General features: G+C 24.0%; 3 protein-coding genes across 13 annotated transcripts in view; 2 read left to right on the top strand and 1 right to left on the bottom strand.

The window, feature by feature from the left end:
• Positions 1–64: 64 nt before the first annotated feature.
• LOC129612768 (ruvB-like helicase 1) lies at positions 65–1,813 on the top strand. Its single transcript, XM_055526528.1, has 4 exons — positions 65–290; positions 354–1,029; positions 1,093–1,291; positions 1,348–1,813. The coding sequence occupies exons 1-4, from the start codon at positions 150–152 to the stop codon at positions 1,700–1,702; spliced, it is 1,371 nt and encodes a 456-aa protein (XP_055382503.1). The 5' UTR covers positions 65–149; the 3' UTR covers positions 1,703–1,813.
• Positions 1,726–3,071, bottom strand: LOC129612769 (60S ribosomal protein L8). Its single transcript, XM_055526530.1, has 3 exons — positions 2,975–3,071; positions 2,609–2,762; positions 1,726–2,554 (listed from the first exon to the last, which is right to left on the bottom strand). Exons 2-3 carry the CDS (start codon positions 2,744–2,746, stop codon positions 1,916–1,918), a joined length of 777 nt encoding a protein of 258 aa, XP_055382505.1. The 5' UTR covers positions 2,747–2,762; positions 2,975–3,071; the 3' UTR covers positions 1,726–1,915.
• A 1,038-nt stretch (positions 3,072–4,109) lies between these two features.
• LOC129612899 (serine/threonine-protein kinase mig-15) overlaps positions 4,110–27,945 on the top strand; it is an 80,745-nt gene continuing 56,909 nt past the window's right edge. For all 11 annotated transcript variants that reach the window (XM_055526720.1, XM_055526717.1, XM_055526719.1 and 8 more), the window contains exons 1-2: positions 4,110–4,522; positions 5,485–5,677. In XM_055526720.1, coding sequence (XP_055382695.1) covers positions 5,612–5,677 — 66 coding nt within the window. In that variant the 5' untranslated portion in view covers positions 4,110–4,522; positions 5,485–5,611. The remainder of the gene's footprint in view (positions 4,523–5,484; positions 5,678–27,945) is intronic.

The raw sequence follows: 27,945 nt of genomic DNA, 5'->3' as shown, positions 1-27,945 counted from the left end.
CTGAAGAATTAAACGTCAATGTCAAATTTTTTTTTTCAGGTTTGTTATAATTTTTCAGATTTGTTTGGTCGATAAAGAGGAGTAGTGTAACAAACGAGTAAAGAAAATAATTTAAATTATTAATTTTTCTGCACGTTTTAATTTCTAAAATGAAGATTGAAGAAGTTAAAAGTACTGTAAGGACTCAGAGAATAGCAGCTCACAGCCATATAAAAGGACTTGGTCTCGATGAAAAAGGTATTCCTATGCAAATGAGCGCTGGTTTAGTCGGTCAAAAAGCGGCTAGAGAGGTTAGAATTTTATAAATATAAATTCTGGAAATTAATAGATAATGAAATATTTTCTTTTTTCAGGCGGCTGGAATTGTTGTTGATTTGATCAAATCTAGAAAGATGGCTGGTCGGGCTTTACTTTTAGCAGGCCCGCCTGGAACCGGAAAAACTGCTATTGCCTTGGCAATTGCACAAGAGCTTGGTAATAAAGTACCATTTTGTCCAATGGTTGGATCAGAAGTTTATTCTAGTGAAATTAAAAAAACTGAAGTATTAATGGAAAATTTCCGGAGATCAATTGGTTTACGTATTCGTGAAACAAAAGAAGTTTATGAAGGTGAAGTTACTGAATTAACACCAGTTGAAACAGAAAATCCAATGAAGGGATATGGTAAAACTATTAGTAATGTTGTAATTGGCTTAAAAACGGCAAAAGGTACAAAACAGTTAAAACTTGATCCAAGTATATATGAATCAATTCAAAAGGAAAAAGTAGAAGTAGGAGATGTAATTTATATTGAAGCCAATAGCGGGGCAGTAAAACGACAGGGTAGAAGTGACACATTTGCTACTGAATTTGATCTTGAAACTGAAGAATATGTACCGCTACCAAAAGGTGATGTACATAAGAAAAAGGAAGTGATACAAGATGTCACACTACATGATTTGGACGTGGCTAACGCAAAACCACAAGGTGGTCAAGATGTTCTATCCATAATGGGTCAATTGATGAAACCGAAAAAGACGGAAATTACAGGTATATAATTGATTTGTGGGATTAAACTTTGTTAAAACATATTTTGATAAAATATTTCTAAAGATAAACTAAGAATGGAAATTAATAAGGTTGTGAACAAATATATTGATCAGGGTATAGCTGAATTAGTTCCAGGAGTTCTTTTCATCGATGAAGTTCATATGCTTGATTTGGAAACTTTTACATATTTGCATAAATCCTTAGAATCTCCAATAGCTCCCATTGTTATATTCGCAACAAATAGAGGAAGATGTGTGATCCGGTAAGCAAATGGTTACAAATTTGTAAATTTTTAAACATTTTGATAATTTTATTTAGTGGAACTGAAGATATAATTTCGCCGCATGGAATTCCATTAGATTTACTAGATCGTTTGTTGATTATTCGAACTTTGCCATATAGTGTGAGTGAAATAGAGCAAATTATTAAATTGCGTGCTCAAACTGAGGGCTTACAATTAGATGAATCAGCAATCCAATTATTGAGTGAAGTTGGAAGTACATCAACTTTACGTTATGCAGTACAATTATTGACACCTGCACATCAAATGAGTAAAGTAAATGGTAAAAGCCAAATAACGAAGGATGAAATCAGTGACGTCCATTCATTGTTTTTGGATGCTAAACGTTCATCCAAACATTTGTCAGAAAAAGACAATAAATTTATGAAATAAAAATGTTTTCAAAAATCTTGAAATCCTTTACAAACCTCCCAAAATAAAATTTTTTTTAAACCTCAATTCATCTTTAGTTTTTGAAAATAAAATTCATAAATTTGAAACAAATCCAACTTTTTTTTAAATTTTTTTTAATTTTTCTGAAATGTACATTCCTGGACTGAATATACAACCCATAAAATTTTAACATAAAAATTAATTAGTACTGGTCTATTTAGCTTCTTTCTTTGTTTCTCCTTTACCGCCACGAATTCTACCAGTACGACGTGCAGCAATAAGACCAACTTTACGACCAGCTGATGTACCACGTTTGACTGTTGAAGCCTTACCAATATGTTGATGGTTACCACCACCGTGAGGATGTTCTACTGGGTTCATAGCAACACCACGAACTTTAGGCCAGCAATTACGTTTAACCTTATATTTGTGATATGCCCTACCGGCTTTTAATATAGGCTTGTCAATACGACCTCCTCCTGCTACAATACCAACCATAGCTCTGTTTGCGGATGGAACTACTTTTTTTGCTCCTGACGGTAATTTAACACGCGTTTTCTTTGTGTCTGGATTGTGAGCAATTACAGTTGCATAATTCCCTGATGTACGTGCTAATCTACCGCGATCACCTGTTTTTTCTTCTAAGTTACAAATAATTGTACCTTCAGGCATTTGAGACAATGGCATAACATTGCCAATTTGTAAGTTACTTTTGCGTCCGCAGTATAAAAATTGTCCAGTATGCATACCTTCTGGGGCAATAAATAATTCTTTACGAATTTTATATTTGTATGGATCACGGAAATGGACAACAGCTAATGGTGCACCACGACCTGGATCATGAACAATGTCCTAAAAATTAAAATTGTTAAAACTAACTCAAATTTTTGTAAACACGATTCTAACCTTTACTACACCTTTTAAATATCCATGACGTTCAGCAAAATCTAATGGCCTTAATTTGGCGGCTCCCTTTCGTTTTTTGACATGGGCTTTGAAAACAGACCCAGCTCCTTTACGTTGTGCACGTATAACACGACCCATTTCTTGGTTCTTTCAACTACATAAAATAAAAAATTATCAGAATATAACAACTTAGTAACATCAAGAATGTTTGTTTTATATTCAAATAAAGAAGTTTCAATAGAAATATTGGAATGAAAGTGTGCTACACTACATAAAAAATCTTTAATTTTATAATTTATTACACGATGGTCATTATTAATAAACATTTTTTGAGATTTTTTATAGCAAAAATAAAGTTACACTTACTTCCAAGTAAAATTTAAAAAGAAAAGAAATGTCAAATGGAATGAAACAAAGTGTCGTTGTTTTGACGTTTAACAAATGACAAGCATGCAAGAAAAATATAATGTCAATGCTGCCATTGTCGTTAAGTACCCTTTTTTTTTAACTTTTAATTACATACACCTTGGGTAAAAACTGAAAAAAAAAATCAAAATGTCAAAAAGATTTTGTGTATTTGTATTTTTTTTTTAAATTTGCATGCATATACTTTTCATATTTTGATTATTCAGTTTATTTAGTTATCGTGCTACTTAACTGCAATCTGATGTCCCATAAATAATATGCATTCACAAATTTTGTATGACATATACCAAAATGCTCTATAGCAAGTATGCTGTGCTAAATTGTAACTATTATTTTATTGTTTTTAACATTTTATGGAAACGTCAACAATATATTGTTATAGCAACAAATATATAATATCCACAAACCTAGATACATTATCTGTTTGACAACCGTAAGCTCGCTGATTTTGAATACAGTATAACGCATTAATTTAGTTCGACCACTAAAATGTGTAAACATAAATTAACGATATTTACTTTTTTTAAACGAAATTCTAAATTTCGTATGGCGGCGCATTTATATAATTTTTAAGCTATTGTTTACATATACGGCAAAATCTATAATTATATTTCCGATAAAGTCAGATGACTGTTTACATATAAGAATGAAATGGTTTCAGTATTTAGGTTAGAATTTAATCACGAAAATTATGATCAAAATAAAATTCAGCTAATCAATACCTTTGATCAATACCCTCAAACTATTGTAAAATATTAATAGTCACCATTTTGCTTTTCAAAAATGTGACAGTAAATCTTTCGAAGTTTGAGGAATTTAGATTAATTTCTATTATTTGCCGCTAAACAATGTTTGATGTATTAAATTAAATCGTAAATTTTTGTCTAATTTTTAAGTAATAACTAAAATGTAATCAAAATTAATAAAAGCCGGCCGGATTATATGTAATCATATTTTTTGACAACAAAAGTAATTCATTTTCAATTAGACTTTCCGTCACTTTATAAAATTTAATTGTCAAAAATTTTCCTATTTTGCAAAATGGCTTCTTTCATTTTTCGTGCAAAACTTTTCCAATTATCGTAGTCATTCGGTAGGTGAGTTAACTTTAACATGTCGTATATAATATAGTCACATTTGAATTAGTGAGAATAGAAAAAAACATTTTCATTATTTTTTTTATTTCAAAAAAAAAAAAATGTTATCTTCAAATGAAACTTAAATAACTTTTTTTTGATTTCTATTCAATTTTTTAAAAAAAAATCTTTATAAAATAAAAGAAACATTTTCAAATTTCGGGGACTTTTATGTTTTTTTTTTTTGTGTAATTTAAGAAAAAACCTCGAGTAACAAATAAAAGAAAGTTTCTTTTTTTTTTGCTGTCAAAAGAAGGAAAAAAAAAAAACAAGAAAGAAAAAATATAAAAAAAAAAACCGTGAGGAAAGAAAAATTTCCAATAAAGTCGGGCGTGGAACTGCAAAAAAAAAAGTATTAGTTTTATTCTCTTTCTAATTTGCTATTTTTTTTTTAAATTTTAAATATGAAATTAATTAGATTTTTTATATATGAATAGTAATAGAGAGCATTATAGCAATTTAATAATAATAATTAAATTTTTGATATTTATAATTCAAGAATTACAAAAAATGTTTTAATAATTTAGAAAAAATTCAAATAAAATTTATTTATTAAGTTAGAAGTGAGAAGTTTTAAAATTTCAAGAAAATTTTAAAGTATGGAAGAAATAAGAATACAAAAAATATTTTTTAAATAAAAAATTCTTTGTGAAGTTTTGTGAAAAAGAAAATTTAAAAAAAAAAATATTTTTCTATAAGTAATGAATAATTAAAAAATAATATGTATAAAAAAATTATTGATATAGAAATTAAAAATGTCGTGCCATTAATTTTGATTTTTTCTTTTGAGAAAAAAAATGTTAAAAATCAAATGTTTTAGAATAAATTAATACTGACTATCAATATACATACATAATATAACCATAATAATGTAATCATAATATAACGTCATAAATATATATAAAATATACATTGAAATTATATGAGTACATATGAATAAATAATAATATCCATAGGTGTGTGTTTACACATTGGAACAGAGAAAATTTTTCTAAAAATTTTATATACTTAGAATTTTATAATAATTATTTTAGATACTAAAAAACAAGAACAAAAAATAAAATAGAAAATTAATAAAGTTATATTTATATATATATATGTGTATGTATATAATGTATACAGATATATATTTTAATTGATTTACTATGTGGTACATAATATACACATTACATGTACATATATCTATAAATATACAATATAGCAGTGCAAATATATAATAATTCATATTACTTATATTTTTCACATAAAAATATATAATTTTATTTTGATTAAAATTAAAATTTAATTGATTGAAATTTTTTTTTTTTTTTAAAGATATAATATCTATGTACCTAAATTAATAGAACATTAAATTTGGATTAAAAAAAAAAACAAGAATAAAAAAATAAAAGAAAAAAACATAAGAAAGAAAGGAAAAAAAAAAAACAAATTATACACCAAAATGGCGCATCAAATTGCCCCATCGGTGAATTGTTCTCTAGACGATATCGATTTAAATGCTTTAAAGGTAAATTTTTTTATTATTCATCATTTATAAAAAAATATTCTATTTTTGAAAACCTACTAGCTAGATAGGTAGGTACCTACTTACTTACTTAACATATTTGATTTTCTTATTATTTTTATTAATAATTTTTATTGTTAAGTAGGTGCCTACTTATAAAATTATTATTTATAATAATTATTTGTCATTATTTATTATGTTTATGAGATTTATCAAAATAATAATTTCAAGATTAGGATAATTATTTTAAAAATAAAATAATTGCTAATTACTGAAAATTGTGCAAAAGGGAAAAAAACTAAGTTATAAGCCAGACAACATGTTAATAGATATTGAATATGTACGATGCATTTAGGTATGGGTATAGGTGCCTACCTATATTTTTTACCTTTTTTCTTCATAGCTTTTATTGTTTTAATAAAATTAATACAAAAAAAAAACAGAAGAGAACATAATAAATAAAAATCATAAACCTAAATTTATTTTTTTAACAGTTCAATTTGTATTTAAATCAGAAGAAAAATTGGTATAGCTAGGTAAGATAACCTATCTTATATGAAAATATAAAACCTAATCAGAAAAAAAAGAAACGTATAAGTATTAAGGATTTGTTTTCTTTCTCATTTTATTATCACTGTTATTATTATTATTTTTTATGTTCTTAAAAATTCATCAAGTTTAAAATGACGTATATTTTTTTTATACATTATTAATTGTAGTTCCCAACAATTATTTTATAGCTAGTTAGGTAGCCTACTTACGAGTATGTAGTTTTATGCTTGTATATAATCTGTAATAAATGTAAATTAATATTCAATGTAATTGTCCATGCTTATTGTAAATTTAGTAAGTTATAATTTTACAGTAGGAATATAGAAATGCGGATATCTTAATATTTATTATTTATATGTTAATTTTAAAAAATATTCATTGTATTTATAATCAAAGTTGATTGTAATTCTAAACCTTTTATTTGTTAATCTAGTTATTGTATAGTTCTAGTATTATTAGAATTGGTTAGATAGGTTGATTTTATCTACGATATGACGTTTATTTATTGTAGATAACAGGAATTATATTTTAATGTAAATTTTTTAATAATATAATTTTTTTTTGTATATAAGTAATTCTGTCATTAAGTAAGTATAAGTAATAATATTTAGATGTTGAAAGTAATTGTTTTTAATTCACTTAAAAAATTTAAGCACATTTATAAGGTATAAGGTATATTTATTTTTTGGTACTTATAAAATGGCATAGGTACAGGCCTACCTATCCCTGACTTAGCTTTTGTTTTTATTAGTATCAAATTGTATTGTTCGTAGCGAACTGTCAGAGGTATGGTAGCGAATACCACTCCTATGAAACTGGATGGTACCTTTATCAAAAATGTTTTAGTAAATACTTAACTAATCGAAAATTAATAAACCTATTTCATAAAGGATAAAGATCAAATTAGTAGAATAGAACTAGTAGAATGAATGAATAACATAATAATTATGTACGAAATTAAATATAGTTTGGGATTTTTTTCTTAAACCTTAGTCGTCCTTAAATATCGAATTTATTTTCAGTTTTGCTGAAAAATGACCTCAAGTGTACTTTAAAATTTATTGTCATTTTTAATATTTATTTTAACTTTTAAGTAAACGTGTATGATTGCTTACTTTTGTCCTTACAAATTAGTTCTACTATATGAATATGCTTAATATAGGCTGTAATGTATGTACTTATATACCTATATTGTTTTCTTAAGTAGGCATTTTAGCTATTTTTATTTTACAGTGAATACTTTATTCCTCAGACTATACTTTTCTATGTAATATAACCATTCCTTTTTTTTTTAATATTTTTTTTTCTAAAGGGAATAAAATTTCTATTAATATACTTACGTAGGATTGAATATAAATTAAATTTTAAAAAATATTTTCATTTCTGAAGCGTTTTAAAATTAATTATAATTGAAATAATTTAAATTAATATAATAATCTTAACGTTGCTTTTATTCCTAAATTTATTTTAAGATTGTATTTTCATATTTTTGGTACCGTAATATCGATATAAAGGGAACGTGCTCACGACATATGTACGAGTACAAGTCTATCTATAAGTAGGTGTTTTTTTTATACAAAGCAGCGAAAAATTTGATATTATGAAGAGAAATTTAAAGTTTTATTAGCAAAATTTATGAGCTAAGTAGGTAGTTCCTGCACATCCATAATGAAATTGAAATTATTTTGAATTTAAATTGATGAATAGTTATTTTTTTGAAAGATTTAAAATTTAAATCCAATTAAATTTTTGAAAATAGCATAATTTCAGTATACAAGGATAATGTTTTAAGAGTAGATAGGTACTTAGACACCTTATTAATTTTGGAAATTTAAGGAAATTTTGGAAATTTATTAAGGAAATTACCATCTGAGTAACTTTATAAAAGACAGAAAATAACTCTTCCTAGTTTTAAATTTTTATTATTTATGTCTAATATGAATTTTGTATTCTTTTGTTTAAAGTATTAACCCCTTTTCGTTTTATCAAATTTTTTTCATGTCAACATTTGATTATGGTACAATGAACCCAACAATATTTACAAATTACGATATAAAAACAAAATTGTCAAACAAAAAACAAAACAAAAGAAGAATAAAAATCAAAATTTCATAATTTTTTAAGATAAAATAATAAAAAAAAAAAAATTATTTCGTTTTTTCGTAACTACTTTAATGTTTTTTCTTGTTACAACGTAATAAAAATTTCGATAACAAAAAAAAAAATAGTATTCCTTAGAGGCATTGACATTAAAATACAACATTAATGTTTGATAATTAATTTAGTTACATAAGAATTATGCAAATGCGAATGAATTTGTTTGTTAATTGAAATTTAAAAAAAAAATTGATTAGAATTACTTATATTGAGTTTTTTTTGTAAAACGCATATAAATGGTTTTAGTTACTGTTTTCATATACGACAAAATTTGCGATTTAATATGAATTCGATGAAAGTCATATAAATAAACTCGGTTTGGCATTAGAATGTCTTACAGCAAATACTTGACAAAGATTAAGTACTCTGCTTTCTTCAGAGATTTACTGTCAGATTGTTTAAAAATAAAATGGCGATAATAAATTTTTTTTTGTGGTAATTTGGGCAGTAGTTAGCTGCCCTTTGTTTTGGTTATAATTTCCGTAACAAAATAATTAAATTTAAAAATCAGATCATTTAAGTTTGATATACCTATTAACAGTTATCAGACTTTGTGAATTAAATCCGAAATTTTTTCGTACATATACATATGTGTAAACAGTACCTTTTATACACACAGAATAAACGACAATAACACTGACTAAACACTTTAATTATTAAAAATTTTAATTAAATTGTAAAATGTTTTGAAATAGAAATAGATGTTTTGAAATTGCGTTTTATAATTTCTGTCATTGTTTATTTATTGAGTTGAATTGAAAAATCTGAATTCAGATGCAAAATTTGGAAGTAACAAATTTGTATGTTGAATTCTTAAATTTTTGCGTGCTTAACTTAAAATTATTAGTAATACAATTTTGAATAATAAGTAATTTATTTTTAATTTTATAAATTATTCAATTCATATTAATATCAAATTAAGTTCAGGTCACAGTGAAATTTGTACATTGCCTGCCAACAGAAAAATTATATTTTTTAGGTATAAGAAATGCGAAGACTTTAAAATCAACAATTAGGCTAGATTGGTTGAAGTGACTACTATAAACTACACATTTAGTAGCTACTATAAAATACAAATTTAAGCTACTATACTTAATTTATGTACAGTGGCTTTTAAATGAAAAATTAGGTACCCTCCCACATTTTCTAAGTACCCCGTTCCGTTTTTATAAGTACTTATTAAGAAAACAAATAGTTTTGAGTCTATAATTTTCTATAATTTTCCTTACAGATAACTTGGAGTCATTATTAATTTTTAACATTTTTGAATTGAATTTAAATTTCGTTTGTTATTCATTTTACAAATTATTATTATCTAATACCCAGTTTCTAAAACAATTTAATTTGATAATTTAATATAATTTAATTTTTTATTTCAAAAGAATTTTGTTAAATAATTATTTTATTTAGGAAATAAAATTTAAAATTTCATAATAATTATCTAATTTATTTTTTAAAACTAAAAGCAATCTGAATGTTATTTAAGTAAAAAAATTTAAACTTGAAATAATTTTAAAAATGAGTAAAATAAATTATATAGGTATAAATTTTAAATAAATTAAATTAATTATTTTTAAATTAAATAATTAAAATAGTTATTTTTTTAATATTGCAGAGATTTCTTGATTTGTTGCAAGAAAATAATTTTATTTTGTTTTTTTTAAATACTAATTTCAGTATTTTTTTATTTAGTAATTTTTATATCGTTTTTTTTTTTACTCAAATACAAACTTGCTTAAATACAAATTTTCTTCCTCTATACATATATATGTATAACAATATGTATGTACTTACTTATCACTGGGACGATGACCTCCAACAATATTCTAATAAATATTTAAGCTTTATCGTTTTTATATTTTTACAATCGAATGAATTTATATGGAACACGAATATCGTAGAAATATACATTATTTAAGTAAGAAAATATTTTACTTCTGTTTTGTAATGAATTTGTAAAATGAACGATCGTCTAATTCTTTATAAAATATTTTTATACTTCTACATGATTAAATATGTTAGACCCGAATTAGGATTTAATGAATATATTGAGTTTCGAATATATACGTGTACTTATATTTATGTACATGGTTTACTTTAAGCCACCTTAATTTTAGTTCAATTTCAATTATAATTTCAATATTGTTTTAACAATACATACTTAATTAACAATAAAAATTCGGTTAAAGAATAAAACCACAGCAAATACATGAACACAAATAATTTACAGAAACTATCAATTTAAGCATTTAATAATAATTGAGCGGACAACATATTGTAAGAAGCCGATTGGAATAGATTTCTTCCAAACTGCTTCGAAAATTCGCGAAAGAAATGATAAAATTGAATTGTTGGTCCCCAGTTTTATATTATGAATTACTCAATTCAAAGCCAATGCAAATAATATTTGCAAATTATTTAAAGCACTTTATAAGTTTCGATCGTACGCCTTCACATTATTATTTTACTGTATTACTAGAAATAAAAATAAAAAAAAATTTAATGTTTATTATAATTTGTTCAAACTCACATAAAACTAAACATTATTTAAATATATTTGTATTTATATTAAGGTTACCAAATTTTCTTTATTATAAAGAATAGCATAGACAAAATATATATGGCAATGAATCGATAATTATATTTATATATTTTTTACGTATTTTTCGGTCATCGTCTATTCAACATCAAAATTACATTCAAAAATTACTTTTATATAGTTGTTGTTGCGACATTAAAAAAATATTTTAAATATTCCTTATGTATTTAAATTTAATTTTTTTTTCATCTATGATTTTATTGAGAGAGCCGGTCATTTGAATTTTTGTATTATCCAAAAATAAATGAATTTTTTTGCTTGGAAAGACGAGGAAAAATGAAAGAATACTTGCCTACTTATAAAGATGCTGAAAATTCCGTAGATACCCGAAAATGGGGATACCTGGTTACCCTAATTTAAATGTAATCAGTTTAGTCTACCATATTTTTTTTTCAGTCTATCTATTTTCTTTACTACTATACTATACGAATATTATGTGTTCGTGTTGTATAAGCCTGTTCTCTTCTATATTCTCGTTTGGTTTTTTTTTCACTATGGTTTAATTTTGCTGTCGTTTTTTTTAAAATCATCGAACTCATGTTTTATTGTGTTTTTTACAATTTATATATTATGGGCTGTAGATGTACATATATATTTAAATGTACCTATTATGTAGGTAATATTTTGTTGAAAACGATGACTCTTTTGTGATCGCCGTCAAAAAAAAACATGAGACATTGAAATGAAAAGAAGTAAAATGAAAAACTCAAAATTTTTATTTCGTCAAATAATTGAGTAAGCACTTGTCACTTGTTCTCTTTATTATATTGCTTTGTATTCTCATGTAGTATATGTATGTGTGTAAGTATTTTTTATAGAGATTAAATATTATTAAACAGATTTATAGTTACTTCTCAATTATTGAGTACTTTTATAAAAAAAAATCATTATACCTATCAGCAAAGCGGAATTTGGAACAAAAATTCACAATATAAAAAGTATATTACATTTTGTAAATAAAGTATTTCGATCAACAGTGCATTTAGAACATGACTACTTAGAATGTAATTTAATTAATACTTAATTACAGTATTGTAACACAAACTCAACGGCATATCGGCGCATTGTCTTTTTAAAACTGCACACAGTTCACAATAGTATAAAAACAAGATTGCAATTGTATATTTTCATACTAATTATCAATCAAATTTTCATAAAACATCATTTTATATACAGTAGAGCCCTCTTAAATGGCTTTTTAAAAAAATGTTAGAAAACTTATGCATATATGCGGATAAAGCAATATATGCGAAATCCCTATTTATTTAGGAACGTAATTAAAGTTACAACCTTATTAATTTTAATAAAAAAAAAATTTAAAATTAAATAAATATTTTTTTCCATTTGTCTCAAAAGTGGGTGTGTGTTGTATCTGTAATTTTAATTAAAAAGTGATGATTATTCAAAAATATTCAAATTATATAAATTAATCCCTTTAGAATGAGTAGCAATTATTTTAATAAATATAAAAATAACACGATGTTAAAATAAATTTTTAAAATTTGCCATTTGGAAATGTCATACACGTATGACGTAATTTAAGTTTCAACATTTTTTTGTTATTTAAATATTAACAGATTCAAAAAATTTTTTGCAATTTTGCGATTTAAACTGTTATACAAATACTCTAAAAAGAATTTCTTCTTGGGGGCAATTACCCGATCTTCACTGTATTTTGTATACTCATGTTTTTTTTATCAATTTTTAAATTTGGTCTTTCGATTCAATTTATTATTGATTTACATTCCATTTATTGAGTCATTGCGTCAGTAAAATTTGTATGATCATTGATTTTCATATAAAATTGTAGTTATAAGTCCAAAATATTAATGTGATTGTACATATATTTATAGTTTAATAAAATTTTGACCACATTTTTAGAATAAAATTACTTATTACAGGTTAAGAAGCTATTTTTTTTTTTTTGTGACTTCCCAATGTAGATATGTACATTGTGTCCATATTTACTCATACATATTGTTAAATATAATTTATTATTTGAATTTGCATTAAATATTTACATATGTATGGATATGGAAAATAAAGCAGCATGGCGATTACGTATTCAAATATTTTAGAATATTCCGGTTCGTGTAATTAATGTTCACGTTTTATACATATGTATTTACATACATACATATATACTATAGATAGTCAGACATATTTTGTTAGTGTATGAATTGTGAGTATATTTATCATACTTTTTATTGTTTTCATTATTTTTTTTTACTGTATTATTGTCTCTTTCAATAAATTATTAACATTTTTTTTTTATTTTAGTAGCTGGTGTTGCTGTTGTTGAATATTATTGTTGAGATTTTATTTATATATATAAGTATGACTCATTATTTAACTGTCACTCGCACTATTTTTAATAAATCCGTATTTATATCATATATGTATGTGTGTATGGAAGTGTGAATATAATATGTATGTACATAAATGTATAGAATTTGTTACAAAAATACTTACTTATGTTTCCATGTTTATGTTGTAAAGATATGCACGGTATGTGCTGACATTTAAGAATTTAAGCATAAATGAAAAAAAAATAAATCTAAAATTACTGCACCTGATAATGCTTAAAATCACAGGTATTTTATTTATTTCAGTTTTAATGTGAATTTTTATAGTAAAATCAAGTTTTAATTTTTCGATTCTATTCAATTTTTGAACAATATTCTTTTCAATTATTTGATCTTGGGAATTAGTTTGATCAGAATTAGCTTGAATAAGAATTTTCCTATGAAAGGAGCAAATTATGATCAAATTTCAAAAATTAGAATAATTTGTTAAACTAGTTTATTTTCATAGAAAAATTTTGAAAAAATTATCCAATAACTGATGGCTAAGTCTGATTGTGTTAGTATGCAAACTAGATTTTATTTTGATGAAGTAAGTAAAATAGGAGTGCTACTGTAAGTATTCAAAATTCTTTTTTAAAATTTCCATATTGGGAGAGAAAAAAATAGCAATTTTACAGAATTTCTAAGATTCAATCAACATCGTTGGCCCGTTGCATGTAATATGCGTAAAATAAATTTATATTTAAGTAAATAACTTAAAAAAAGGTTAAAATCCTATTATTATGGAATTTTTTTTTTGTAGGAAATTTTATCTAACTATGCTTCCAGTTTGTATATTTTTCCTTATTTAACTATTTGTAACTCGTATAATGTAGGGTTGAAAATAAATTCAACAAAAAATAAATATAAATGCAAGAATAAAAAAAAAAGTAACATACTTATTTACTAAATTAAATACGTTTAGAATTTCAGGAAGTAGATAAGGAAGATAAAGAGAGAAAAAAAAATAAAATTAAAAATAAAAAATAAAAGTGAAGCTATAAAAAAAATTAAGTTGAAAATTTTATAGAAAAACATGAGAAATTTTGTGGTAATACCTTTTCCTGACCCATATGTAGGTCACTTTACGTTCTTTGTTCGATAGTTGAGAAATTCAATATAACTTTAACACGTTTTATTTTTATTATAAATGTATATTTTAAATATTAATAGGTAAGTATCTACAAAAATTGTGTTTTCTTTAAGTGTACTGAGGGATTCTGAATGGAATGTTTCGTTTATAACTATTGATCACTAAATTTAAGTAAACAAAATCTTTGAAAAATTGTGTCTCTTTGAAATTTCCCTTAAATTAAGGCTGTATAAGCAGGAAAGAATTTTGAATATTAATCTAGATTTATTAAAAAAATCACAAATCATAGCTTTGATTCACAAATCAAAGCTGAAATAAAGCCCGCTAAAGTTTTTGTTTGCTTTTTTTTACAAATATATACTGTTATGACCGTAGAAAACAATTTTGTGTCAATTAAACAAAAAAATCAATTAAAGAAAAGTCGCCAATTAAAAATAGGTGTAGATTCATAGAACGCTTCCAAATTTAAAATAATACCGTGTATGAATTACATATTTAAAATTGCAATTGAAATTCTTTAATTTTAAATTTAATTATAAAATATCCGCATACATTACAAAGCAAATTTACTGATTTAATGCTCTGGGTAGAAAATGCAATAGCCTCTTTATTGTAATCTGCGTATAATGGACATACTGTCGAACACGATATATGTATGTGCACTTTTCTCGGACAGTTTTTTCGTGTATGCGTGTATTGTATATGCGTATTGGGCAGTTATCAATTTCCAATTTGATTAGAAAAATTACATGTAAGCGAAAAAAATGCAATATCTATAAAGGAGTTTTGCTTATATAGAAGTTGTAAATAATCGTGTCCGACTGTATATCTGTTTATTGAACAATATTAACAGAACTTAAGTATAAATTAATTTAAAAGTGTAAATGAGTTTTAAAAGTCTGTAAGGTCATTATGTTGTCTCTTCTTTGGCGTGACATTGGCGCAGTAATAAGAGTTATAACTGGGTAATATCTAAATGGCGAACACGCTAGGAGGATGGGACTCTTCACGTTACAGTGAAGAGGAAGAGAAGACGGCGGTGGTTCATTTTCTGTGCTCATGCCCAGTTTTATCATGGAGAAGTTGGGGGCTTCTTGGCTCACATTTCTTTTTGCGAATTACGGACTTGGCGAATGTAAATGCCGGAAAACTAAACCAATTTATAAAGGACAATTGCTGGTTCACGTGAGGTTGGGGATTATTGGTCTTAGTGTATCCTCGGATGGTCATGTCATCCTTAACCTAAACCTAAGGTCACTGTTAAAATAAAATTACTTTTGTTCATAAACTCCTCGACGATATTGGAAGTAATTATCACGAATTCAAATTTTATCACGAAAAAAATAAAAACTTTCAATTATTTATTAATCAAATAAATCATTAAACCACAAAATATACTTAAATTAGATTATATAAAATTACGTATATGTATGCATATACATAACTGAGTATATATAAGAAAAAAATTTTCAAATAATTTTCAAGGATTTTAGGTGTGTAATTTTCTATAATTACCCTGTATTATATTATGCGTTTGTATATAAAATCATTTAAATGTAAAAAAAAAGTGACAAAAATTTATTGATTTTACTTAAATTTTTTTTTTATTTTTTGCTAGTTTGTTAGTTGTATAATTTTAATCTGAAATAAATATAAAAGTAATTAATTACGTAATGAAATTTTTGTAACAAAATAACCATGTATAAAGAAAATCAATTTTTTATATTCGAAATATTTTTCATATCTAAAGTAAACATTTGATGATTTTTTTTCATACATAAAATGTTATACGCGTGTATAAATAAGTATATGGCCTATATTATTAATTTATAGGTACACAAACGTGTAGTTAATTGTTGTAACTAATACATAAATAACATTTACTTAAGCAAGAAAAAAATCTCTAAATATAAAAATATATTTACTTTAACTTAATAAAAATATTTTTGTAGGGTTGAAAAAAAAAAAATAAAATCAAAATTTGATATAAAATTTGATAGATCAACCATTTGAAAGATGATATCATCGCCATTTTATTTTTTTTTTCACTTTTGTACACATGAACTCTATTTAAAATAAAAATTTAATAAAGTAAATTAAGGTTTATTTAGTATAATATTTTTAATTGTGTGTTTAACCCTTTTGAAAATATTGTCAAAAAATTGTTGATTTTAAGCAATTGTATGAGTAAATATTTATTGAGTTTGATTGTAATTTTTATTTTCTACAATGAATAAATTTTTTTGATTGATAAATTAATAGGTGAGATTAAATTTTAATGAAAATAAATTAATTTTGATTTTTGACAAGATTAAATACCCGTCTACTTACTTACTGTCTGTGTGTTTAATTGAAAAATTGTTAAAACTTTGCAGCAAAAATATATATCTTTGAGGTCGCAAATTTTTCCTTCTTGATGTTATGTACATTGTGAGTATACCCCACATATAAAATTTTTTTGATGTTCAAATTTAGGTCTAACGGGGGTAATAAGGACTGATCAAATAGTTCCATAGAAGAACGTCCGGGCTATTCTGAAAGAAATTCAAGAATTAAGGCGAGAAGTAGTTAAAGAAATTTATGGTAATATCGAAAATATTGGTGATACGTAATTGTCTTGGGTTTCTTGTTATTGTCGACTGGGCGTATACGTCATTTAAATTTTGTCGAATGAGGCGAGAATTTTTATTTTTCCAGAAAATTTATTGTATATTATAATTATTTGGAAATTTAAAATGAATTTGTCTTTGATTATCTTGACGAAAATAAATTTTGTGAGTTTCCTAACGTTATTTTCGTAGAATTATTCTTGAAAGCTATTTAATTTATTTTGAATAAATTTAAATTTCTATAAGTACCAAGAAATTATATTATAATTTAATTTTTGCAATAAAGTGAAAATTTTAACATTCTGAAATGTGAAAAAAGAAGAAGGAAAAAAAAAGCACCTATCTTTCAATATTTTCAGTTTAAGGTTTCAAATTCCAGTTCATTTGCTTATATTTATATATATATATTAATTTTCACTTCAAATTAAATAAGCTTAAAAAATAATTTAATTGAAATCGAATACAATATTTATTATTTTTTAATTAGAAAAATATAAATAAGCGCGGCGATTAAGTGAGTGAACTAGACGAACAAAGAATATTACGGTATATTTTCATTATTTCGGTTTTATTTTTGAGTTATTGAGCCACAAAGTTGGTCTTTCTGAAAAGTTGCCGGTTTTGGTAAATTTGTTTAAAATTTAAGAAACATAGTAATAACACTTAATATTAAACACAATTTATACGCAATTCTCTTTCAAACTATGAAAATTAAGACGTTTCATTTTTGAACATTAAATTCGAAGCAATCGGCCAAAAGCTCAGGAATAAATTTAAAATTTATTTATTAAAATCTTAGGTCTGATTTGAGGCAACAATTGCAAATTCTCAACATTTCAGATAACATGTGTCATAAAATATTCGTTTGACAAGTGAATAAACAGCAGGGCATCAAAACCTGTAATTTTTACTATATTAATTTTTACTGTAATCTAAATTAGATTGACCAACAATATTAAATTCTAAAATTGTAATTTAATTCAATTGAGAAATTTATTTTTATTTTTAATATCAAAGTATTTGCATAAGTTATACATATACGTACATTTGTTTGTAGGTATATTTTTTCATAATCATCAAATAACTATGATTTTTTTTTTATATTTAGCACAGCAGCATAGCATTTAATAATAATATGAGTAACTATAATGAAATTTTATACTGTTAGTGGTCTTCTCTATAAAATTGAGTAAGAATGATAAATTCTATTTAAATAAATTCACCTTTAATATTCATCAAAGTTGTTGTTGGTTATTTTTGTTTTTCTTTTTTTTATATTAATCAAGTTTAGAAAGTTTTGTGTGACGTAAAAAATAAAGTTTTACTTAAATCCTATCATATTGTTGTTTGTTTGAGCGGGGGGAGAGAAATTTTTATATGATGATGAAATTATCCGGAATTAAAATTAAAAATTATGCTTAAAACGGAAATATTTTTACCATTATATTGAAATTTTTAACAAAATTAAACGGAATAATTATTGTAGATTAGTTAATGAATATTTTTAAAGATGATAACTAAGATGTTATTTAGATGAAAGTAGAGACAAATTAAATTAAGAAATATTTTAAATATCATTATTAATCATAAGTATATAACTGATTGGTTAATTTAATAAAAATAAAAATGTGACAAATCAGAATGATATTTTAACGTCATTTTTGTTATTTTTTTGTTATGTTGTATTAGTGCTCTGCCCTTACTGTTATGAGATTAAATTAAACTTAAATTTTGAAGTTAAAAAATTGCGGTGATTGTTTAAATTATAACATAAAAGTTTATCACAACGGGTCCAAGTGGCCTAAGTGTATCCTCGAATGACCGCGTCAATCTAATCTAAGCTAACCTAACATAAAAGTTTTGTTGTTTCAGAAACAGGAAATCTTGCAGATTGAATAACAAATAAGAGCAAACAACGTTTTATGTATCTTAATTTTTGATTGCGACATCCCTGATTCTATTTAAATAAATTCACCTTTAATATTCATCAAAATTGTTGTTGGTTATTTTTGTTCCTGATTGGTAAAATGTCGATCATATAATTGCCGTTTTCTAAAACATAGTAACTGAATTTTTCCATTTGATTTTAATAAAACATGAAATATTTTTAAATAAATTCATTCTTATATTATTTTCTTATATTATTTCAATTAAACAGTTTTAGTCTAGTCATTCTAGACATTATAGTTTTAAATTTCATTGTTTGAAAGATACTGTTATACAGATACCATAATAAATTTGTTAACAGTGTTGCCGTAAACATATCAGAATGGGCGACACCGTATTGACAGATAAAATTTTAAATAAGACATATTGACAGATAAAATTTTTTGATTTCTTGGATGCTGGGATTTTTTGGCACTTCTTGTGAGATATTTTTTACTGTTTTCAATTCTATATTTTTTAATCTTTTTCGACTTTTTGGTTAGTTAAGCTTTAGCAGTCCATTTTTATTTGAGGCAGTTTTTAAACATGCCCAACATAACAGTCTTGAATACATTCCCCGTTTTTTTAAATTCATTAAATTTCTTAACGTATTTACTGTTGGTTGAGTAGGCACTACATGTACTCGTACTTATGTGTTTGTTTATTTTTAAACAAAAAAAAAAAACAATAAAAAAAGCCTTGAAACTGTAAAACAGTTAAAAGGATTTTTTTTAATTTTTTTTTAACCAAAAATACTCATAAGTTTTAACAACTTTTTATTTAATTTTTTTTTTTCAAATTAAAATTAGAACATATTATGTATATAAATTTAGACATGTAGGGAGTATATGTATCTATATAGGGGATATGTGAATGTGTGTAATTTTACTACATACAGTGCAATGATTATTGTTATCTGCTTAAATGAGTACATGCTTTTTATTTCTCTTCATTAAAAATAATTTTTATTAAATAAGAGATCCCTTGACAATATTGCCAACTGAGTTAATTTTTATTTTGGTTTTTGCATATTAATGGGTTAAAAGGCATTTTAAATATTTGTATAGTCAAAATTAGTTCAAAAATTGATTTATAAGAAATTTTTATGCCGAAAGTTAGAAGGAGAAGAGGTGAAAATATAATTAGGTACTAAATTGCTAAACAATGTTGTATCAACAATTTTGATCCATTTTTGATGTAACTAAATATGGAACAATGGAAAAAGCGACAATATTTTTTAATTTTTTAATTTTGTGGAAAATAAAGTGTCTTAAAATTGAACATTAAACCAATCCCAAAAAGTAAGTGACGTGACATGAATTCGTAGTGTTTTGACATCATTTTGTATAGCAACATTTATTCAAATATTTATTTCTCTACATTGATTCTAATGATAGGAAAGTTATCTGTTTTCTAATTAGATATTGAATCCTTGTTTCAAGTATTTTCTGTGTACATGATTTTATTGGTTCCGTGATAAGTAAGGCTGTATTTGATACATCTTATGCGGTTCCCGTTGTTTACTCAAGTCAATATTTATACAATTTTTTAATACTGTTGCAATTTATTGAACAAGGGTTAAAAATGTTGAATGTTTACAAATCATGTGTCTTTTAATTTTTGTAAAATCACTGGGTATGCTTATATGTACACATAAAATATAAACTTTTACTTGTAAAAATTTTCACTTATTGCACTTAGTCCTTGTATACACTTTTAAGGAACAAAATGTAAAAGAACCCGCATAAAAAGAAAATAAGAACTAAAAATAAATTTGTTTAAAGCAACAGCCTCATACCAGTTTAAGCAACCCTCTCTAAAATAAAAACGTGGAAAATTTAAGGTGTAAGCGAGATCCTTTATATAACAATTTAAATATGAGTTAGAGTTACACTAAAAATATGGAATTTTTTGTGCATTATTAAAAAAATATGAACATAAATTGTGTGAGTAAAAAAAACATACATACATTTCTCAAATAACCGCTAAAAAGCACAAAAACAAAAAAAAAAACAAAAGCAAATTTTTGTAACATTATTTTTAACGCGTTGGCGTTTTTTCTCACGCTAATATTCAAAAATTAACATTTTTCTTCAAAAAAAAGAGAAAAAAAACTTAGTTAATAAAAAAATATATTTAAAAACTTTTCCTATTAAAAATACAAGCAACAAAAAAAAAATAACAACAACCAATGCTAATAATTTTTTAACCACTAACACACATATACAACAGCTTCAAACTACCTACACATATTTTATAGTTAGTAATAAAAAATAAAGAGCAACTAAAAACGAAAAAACTAAAAAAAAACATAAACAAAACCGCAAAGAAAAATTATTTTTAAGAAAATTTTAAATTTATTTAAGTTGGCTAAATGCAGGCAGGACCGACCGTGAAATTATGAATGAAAACATATAAAAAAAATTTAATTTATATAGCACGCGTTTCTTTAAATAAAACTATAAAAAAATTTTATATTAATTGGATAAAAATATTATTTATCTTTTATGTTCATACATACATATACTTATACGAGTACATTATTTATTTGTATAACAATTTGTGTTATTAATTAAATTAATACAAATTTTTAGCGATAACATTTATTCATTATATTAAAAATTATAATGATAAAAAAAATATTAAGTTAGTTACTTCATTATTTTTAATTAAAATACAAAAAGGCAAGAATTTTTGTTCTTGTATAACATTTAATAAACGTCTAATTACTTGAAAATGTAACAATATGGGAGAATTTATAAAAAAGTAAATCAGATGTTACAGTAAAAATACAACATTTTAAAAATATAAACGTGTTATATAATAGCAAACAAACATAAGACTATAAATATAACAGTTTATAAATATGTATAACAGTTTAGAAATATGTATAACAGTTTTAGAATTTTTAAAAATAAGAATATCAAAATTAAATATTTTTAATATAGTTAATTTTTTATATAAATTTTAATTATTTAACGAATGATGGATTAAATTATAACAAAATGAACTAGTGAAATATACTTACACAGAAAAAAATTTTACTAAATAATATATATATTTACTATAAAAATATTCAAAGGGTTGTGTCACAACGAAGATTAATTTTTCTCTATTTCATTTCCTAAATTTCTTAATATAATCCGTAAGTTATCGGTATAGAAATGCATGAATCTTTGTATGTGCTCATTATATAAAAATAATATCAACATTCGAGTGAATACTTACTTATTCTGTGAAATTTTTTCCAGTGAATTATTTTCCTCGGCATTTTACATGTAAAATATTAATTAAGAATTTATTTATATAAATTGTTAAGAATACTATAAATTCCTTGTGATATTTAAGAATATCATCTTGAATTATTCAACTAGATTGATTACATAGTTTGTTATACTTGTATATTTAAGTATTTATTGATGAAATTACTTAAGAAAAGAATTACTTTATTTGAAAATTTTAATTTAATGTAATTTTTAAATGTTGCCGGGGATATTCATACTTGATTCAAATTTAGAAAATGAGGTCAAATTTGGAATTTTTCGGTTATTAGGTTACCATATTATATTATAATCTACAATTAAGTAAGTGTATTGTAATTTTAGTGTATGATTTTGGACTTCAAGTCATATGTACTCAATGTGTTATCTAATATAAGTGGTATATACATAAGTATGTATATGGATTACGATAATTTTTGAAAAAAGACTGAGAGCGTATTATAGTGTATTTATAAAATTTTTTATGTACAATTCGTACATACATATATATCTACTTGTGGTTTAATAACGCTTATATAACATATATGGTGTGTAATTAAGCATATGAAATGTGTTTTTTTTTATATTATTTTAATTGTATTCTAAGCGTATCTATTTACGTATATAATTTGGATTTGTAGCTGCTGTTGTTCTCTTTTTATTTTAATTCTAAAATTTTTTTTTACTTTACAAATACACACATACGAACGTACACGTTATTATGCAAGTCTAAAAATATAAATTTGAAATTTTTGGTTTAATTTTTTTGTTTTCTGTTTTTTTTTTATATAATTTTTATTGTTTACCTACTTTTATTTTTGGGATGTTCGAAACTGTATAACAAAAGTGCTGAATTTAATTTTTAATTGAATTTTCGTCATTGTTTTCGAAACATATGGTTTTCATTGTGATATTTATGTAATTTTTTTTGTTTATTTGTTCTTTTGTTTGTTTGTTTGTTCTCTTAAAATTTTCTTTTTTTTTTTTGTACTTTAATTATTTTCTTTAATTTACATTTTATTTGTTTGCTATTTTTCAATCTTTGAAAATTCTATTTAAGTTTTGTATTTTATTAAAAAATTTGGTTTTGGTTTTACATAATAATTTTTTAATTTTTTTTTGTTTTTTATTCGGTTAATTTCGATTTTTAGCATTTTTCTAACAAAATTGATGGAAAATGCTATTAGTTTCACTCGGTTCGTTCGTTTGTCCGCACATGTTTTGATATAGAAACTTGAGAAAATTTTGATATACTTACAGGTAGATTTTTGTAAGATACTATTTTCTCTGGAATAAAAATATCCAAATATTTCGTCCCCCTTAAAAGTAAAGTCTTGTCAATGAGTGAAGTAACAAAAGTACAATTTTTTTGACAATTTTTGTATTGAAATCAAAAGTGTTTTTTTTTTTCAACTCCGTAATCTTAGAAAAATAGTAAACTTGCTTCTATTGTCTTGAAATTGTATACATAGTTAAATATACACAAATTACAATTACAAAATCGCCGCCGAAATTAAAAACTGTGTACTTCTGTTGCCGTATTGAAAACTGTATTGGAAATGGACATTGTGAACAAAATAGAATGACATTCTGTGAAATAAAATGACAATGAAATGACATTTGTGACGTTTAGTTTTTTTAAATTTTTATATACTTAATTATTTACGTGTTACTATCAAATCAGCTGTGATTAGGGTAAGGGTATGTGTTGTAGACTAGGTTCAAAGTCATTTCGTGTCCAATTAATTAATAAATATTAGATTACCTTGCACTTAAATAGGGAAAATTTTAAAAAAGAACTCTCATTAAAATAATTTAAATATCACCTGCTTATTTTATTTATAGTTTCATTATTCTCTTAAAATTATTTACATTTGAAAATTTTCCAATTTAACACATTAATGAATTTTCATTCATTACTTAACAATGAACTGTTTTTAAAAATTATCTTAAAAAGTAAATAAATTAAGTATGTATATTTTTTTTTTAATGACTAATTAGTGAATTTATCAAATATAATTGAATTAAATATAAGTGCATGTATGTATACATATTAGTATTTATTGTATTTGTATAAAGGCAAGAATTGCATAAGTATAAGTACAGTACATTTCTCATAATATGAACAAAAAAATGAATGAGATTTTCAATTAAATATAAGTAATAAATTTTGTCAAATATCAAATACTATTCGAGATAAGTACTGACGTTTCGGACTTCATTGATTCGAATTAAATTCAAATGCCACCGCCCCCTTTTAATGGGCAAATTTACTTGCTTTTAACTCTTATAAAGTAATCAATAGTTTATTAAGAATAAAGTACGACAACTTTGGTTTTTTAATTTGTTTGTCAATGAAAAACTGTGAGTCTACTGTTTTAACAAAAATTATTTCCTATATAAAAAATTTTCTCTATTTATTATTTTTTTATTCTTTCTCTATTTTTGCATTATAACAGTAAATTATTTGCAACATATGGAAATTTGAGGTTTTTGTTTTCTTTAATTCTATTTTTATGTAATAAGCACGTAATATATGTATATATACAAATGTGAGTGTTTGTAATGCAAAGTGTACATATAGATATAAGTACATATAATAAATATTTATTTTTACTATTGAAATTCATTTTTAAGATAAAAAAAAAATTGAAAATAATAAATAAAGTAAAATTTTATATATTAAATATTATTGAAGTGTAAACAAAGAGAATTTTTATAAAAACTACGCTATTCGTACAGCTTTCTAATAAATGAAAAAGAGAACTTAAAGATAACTTATACATATGAACATACCTACGTATACATTCTTATAGCTTTTGTAATTTATTAACATAAATTGACCTTGCAATTATACAAAATCTTTAATTTTCAGTTTGGAACTTAGTTAATTGTTATACAATTAATTTATTTACTATTATATTTTTGATTTAATCATTTAATTATGGTATTATCCTAAGTATAAGGTAAAACTTAATTGTTGTGGTCCAATTTTTGAACTTGGAAATTGAATACAATAATATTCAATGCTCAGATGTTTAATCATATTTATATCAGTCCCAGTTATTAATGTATCAACCCCAATCATAAATTAATTAATTATTTTACTTCAAAATACTGGAGTTGGTCTATTTCTTTTTTGGGTAATGGCATAAGTTTTTGAAATTTTATAAATTTTATATAAATGAAACATACGTATTATGCATAAATATTAAACATGCTTATTTCATATAAATTTTAAAATATTTTACATAATTTTTTAATAACTTAGAAAGATTTCATTGGTAATTCAATTTTTGGCTTAATCGATTCATTTTTTTATGGAGAACGAATTGAATTGAGAGATTTTAATTGATAGAACTGAGTTGAGATTATGCTATATAAACTAGAATCAAACAAAAAAACAGCATTCTTTCAACGATGGTACTTTACGAAAAAAATGCAGTTATTTTACAAATTATCAAAATTTTCAGTTTATCGATTATTTTCCGATATCGTTTTCTTATGCAATCCCCAACCTTTCAACTATTTATCTTTCTGGGCTAATATTTAAAAGATATATAAACGAGTCTCGAATTATTCATTTTCGGTAGTAATTGAGTCGAAAAGAACTAAGTACATAAATCCTAATTTAAATTTATGAATTCGATTTTTTACATGATTTACTGGAGTTTCCTGGTTGCAATTTGTTGTTATTAATCTGTAATCTGCTTGAGATCTTTAAACTTTAATAAATTTTACTTCTTACATGCCATTGAGGAATTTAAGCTCCTTTTGGCTTCTATTATTCTATGTTATCTTCGAAATTTCCAATTAATTAGAAAAAATTTTTAGAAAACTTTTTTTTTTTGTTTCCAAAAACTTTCATTTTGAAACTTGACATGGGCTTTTTTTTTTATCTCTATATGATGTTAGTTTTATTGTATTTTGACTTATTCTATTATCATTAAATTTATTTTGAGTGAAATCGTAACATTATTTTTATATACTTTTACGTGAAACAAACATACAGGCACAATCAACATACAGAACCAATCACATACACAACAAGTATTTTAAAAAAAACATATATATTTATATGAACAGTCATCCCCGGATAAATGCGTCACTTGATCTTTTAAAATTTTAAAACCAATTAAATGGGAAATTGTCCGCTAAAATTCACTTTTGAACTTAATTTTATCTTTGATTTTTCTTTCCAATTCTAAAAACCATTATTGAAAAAAAAATAAACTCTAAAATTTTTGTCATTATAGCTGTCAAATTTGAAAATTGAATGGAAACGTCTAATCGAAATCTTGATGAAATAATCGAAATTTTGACACAATAAATTGAAAAACTCAATTAGCCGGGTCGAAATTATTTGGCTTTTCGCAGTACTAAAACGGAAAGCACATATTTTTAGCATAAAACATAAGTACATTAGAGGGTTACTGTGTATAAATACACAACTTTTTTTTATATAAAAGTATTAATTGAATAAGAAAATTGAGGGGAATAAGAAAACAAAATATAAACATAGAACAAAAAGGGATACAACAGCATCCCATTAAAGGATATTTTATACAAAATTTACATGAATTTACAACTTGAATGGGTCCCAGTAAATCGATTTAAAAAGAATAAAAGAATACAATAAGAAAAATAAAAATTTAAATATTTTGTATATAAGTATACTTATATATATAATAAGTATACATATATATATAGAGTTAAAGGTAAATCAAATTTTTACTTTGTAACTTTTATACAAAATAAAAAAAAAATATAATATAATTCGTAAAAATAGAAAATAATGTTTCCCATTTCACTTCATATAAACTTGATGATGATTGACACGTGTCTATTTTATATACCCATATACATACACACATCTATATATATACGCATATATATATATATATGCGTATAAATAGAATAGCAATTTATATATGTAAAATATCTAAGTAAATTGAGAAAAATTCGAAGAATTACAAAAATTTAAGAGTATGGAAAATAAATAAAAGGAATTTTATAACAAAAAAAATTATGTAAATATGTTTGTATTTGTATACAGAATTGGTTTTAATATACTTACCACAAAAAAGGAAAAAAAAAATAAGTATCCTTTTAAAATATTTTACAAACAAAATTTCTCGATATACTTACTTACATATTATATTATATATATTTTTAATAAGAAAGTAGCTTTTCCTTGAAAATTTCATTTAATGTTATACATTTAAAATGAAAATTCAATAAAATATTAAATTTTCTTATTAAGTATTAAGTATATCGTATGCATTGAGAAGAAAAACTGGTAAAACTCAAAATTCAGCCTTGAAATATCACAGTAAGATGCCCAAACTTGATATGAGTACTCCAATATGAGTTCTAACGTATATGATAAATAAACAGTTTTCCCGATTCTTGTTTTCCTGAATTTAATAACGAAACCTAATTTAGAATTCGTTCTGGCATGATTATACATATGTTAAGATGGGCTTTAAAGCCTTCTTGTTGTTACTTCAAGGTTGCGGGATGCTGTAGTAGAAACACGAAATTTTTAATTATCGCATCTAACCATGTGTATCTAGAATAAGCCTGTTAGTCTTCCAGAAATTGATAACTGAAAATTTGAATTTTTGACTTATAGTTAGTTTTGTTTTTAGAAATTTTGGTTTTTCTGTGTGTATTATTCAGGATTGCACAAAACTTTCTAAGTAAGTAAGTAAATGGAAAATTTTTCGT

Source organism: Condylostylus longicornis, unplaced genomic scaffold (genome assembly GCF_029603195.1).
Source record: "Condylostylus longicornis isolate FDR11 unplaced genomic scaffold, ASM2960319v2 ptg000077l, whole genome shotgun sequence".
Taxonomy (NCBI): domain Eukaryota; kingdom Metazoa; phylum Arthropoda; class Insecta; order Diptera; family Dolichopodidae; genus Condylostylus; species Condylostylus longicornis.
The sequence above is the reverse complement of the archived record's forward strand: the minus strand, read 5'-3'. Positions and strand labels throughout refer to the sequence as shown.

Bases quoted from the DNA above. Each gene is read 5' to 3' on its own strand.
- LOC129612768 (XM_055526528.1), top strand. From the start codon at position 150: ATGAAGATTGAAGAAGTTAAAAGTACTGTAAGGACTCAGAGAATAGCA. The intron at 291-353 runs GTTAGAATTTTA...TTCTTTTTTCAG, and splicing joins GTCAAAAAGCGGCTAGAGAG to GCGGCTGGAATTGTTGTTGA. The intron at 1,030-1,092 runs GTATATAATTGA...ATATTTCTAAAG, and splicing joins GAAAAAGACGGAAATTACAG to ATAAACTAAGAATGGAAATT.
- LOC129612769 (XM_055526530.1), bottom strand. From the start codon at position 2,746: ATGGGTCGTGTTATACGTGCACAACGTAAAGGAGCTGGGTCTGTTTTC. The intron at 2,555-2,608 runs GTTAGAATCGTG...TTTAATTTTTAG, and splicing joins ATTTAAAAGGTGTAGTAAAG to GACATTGTTCATGATCCAGG.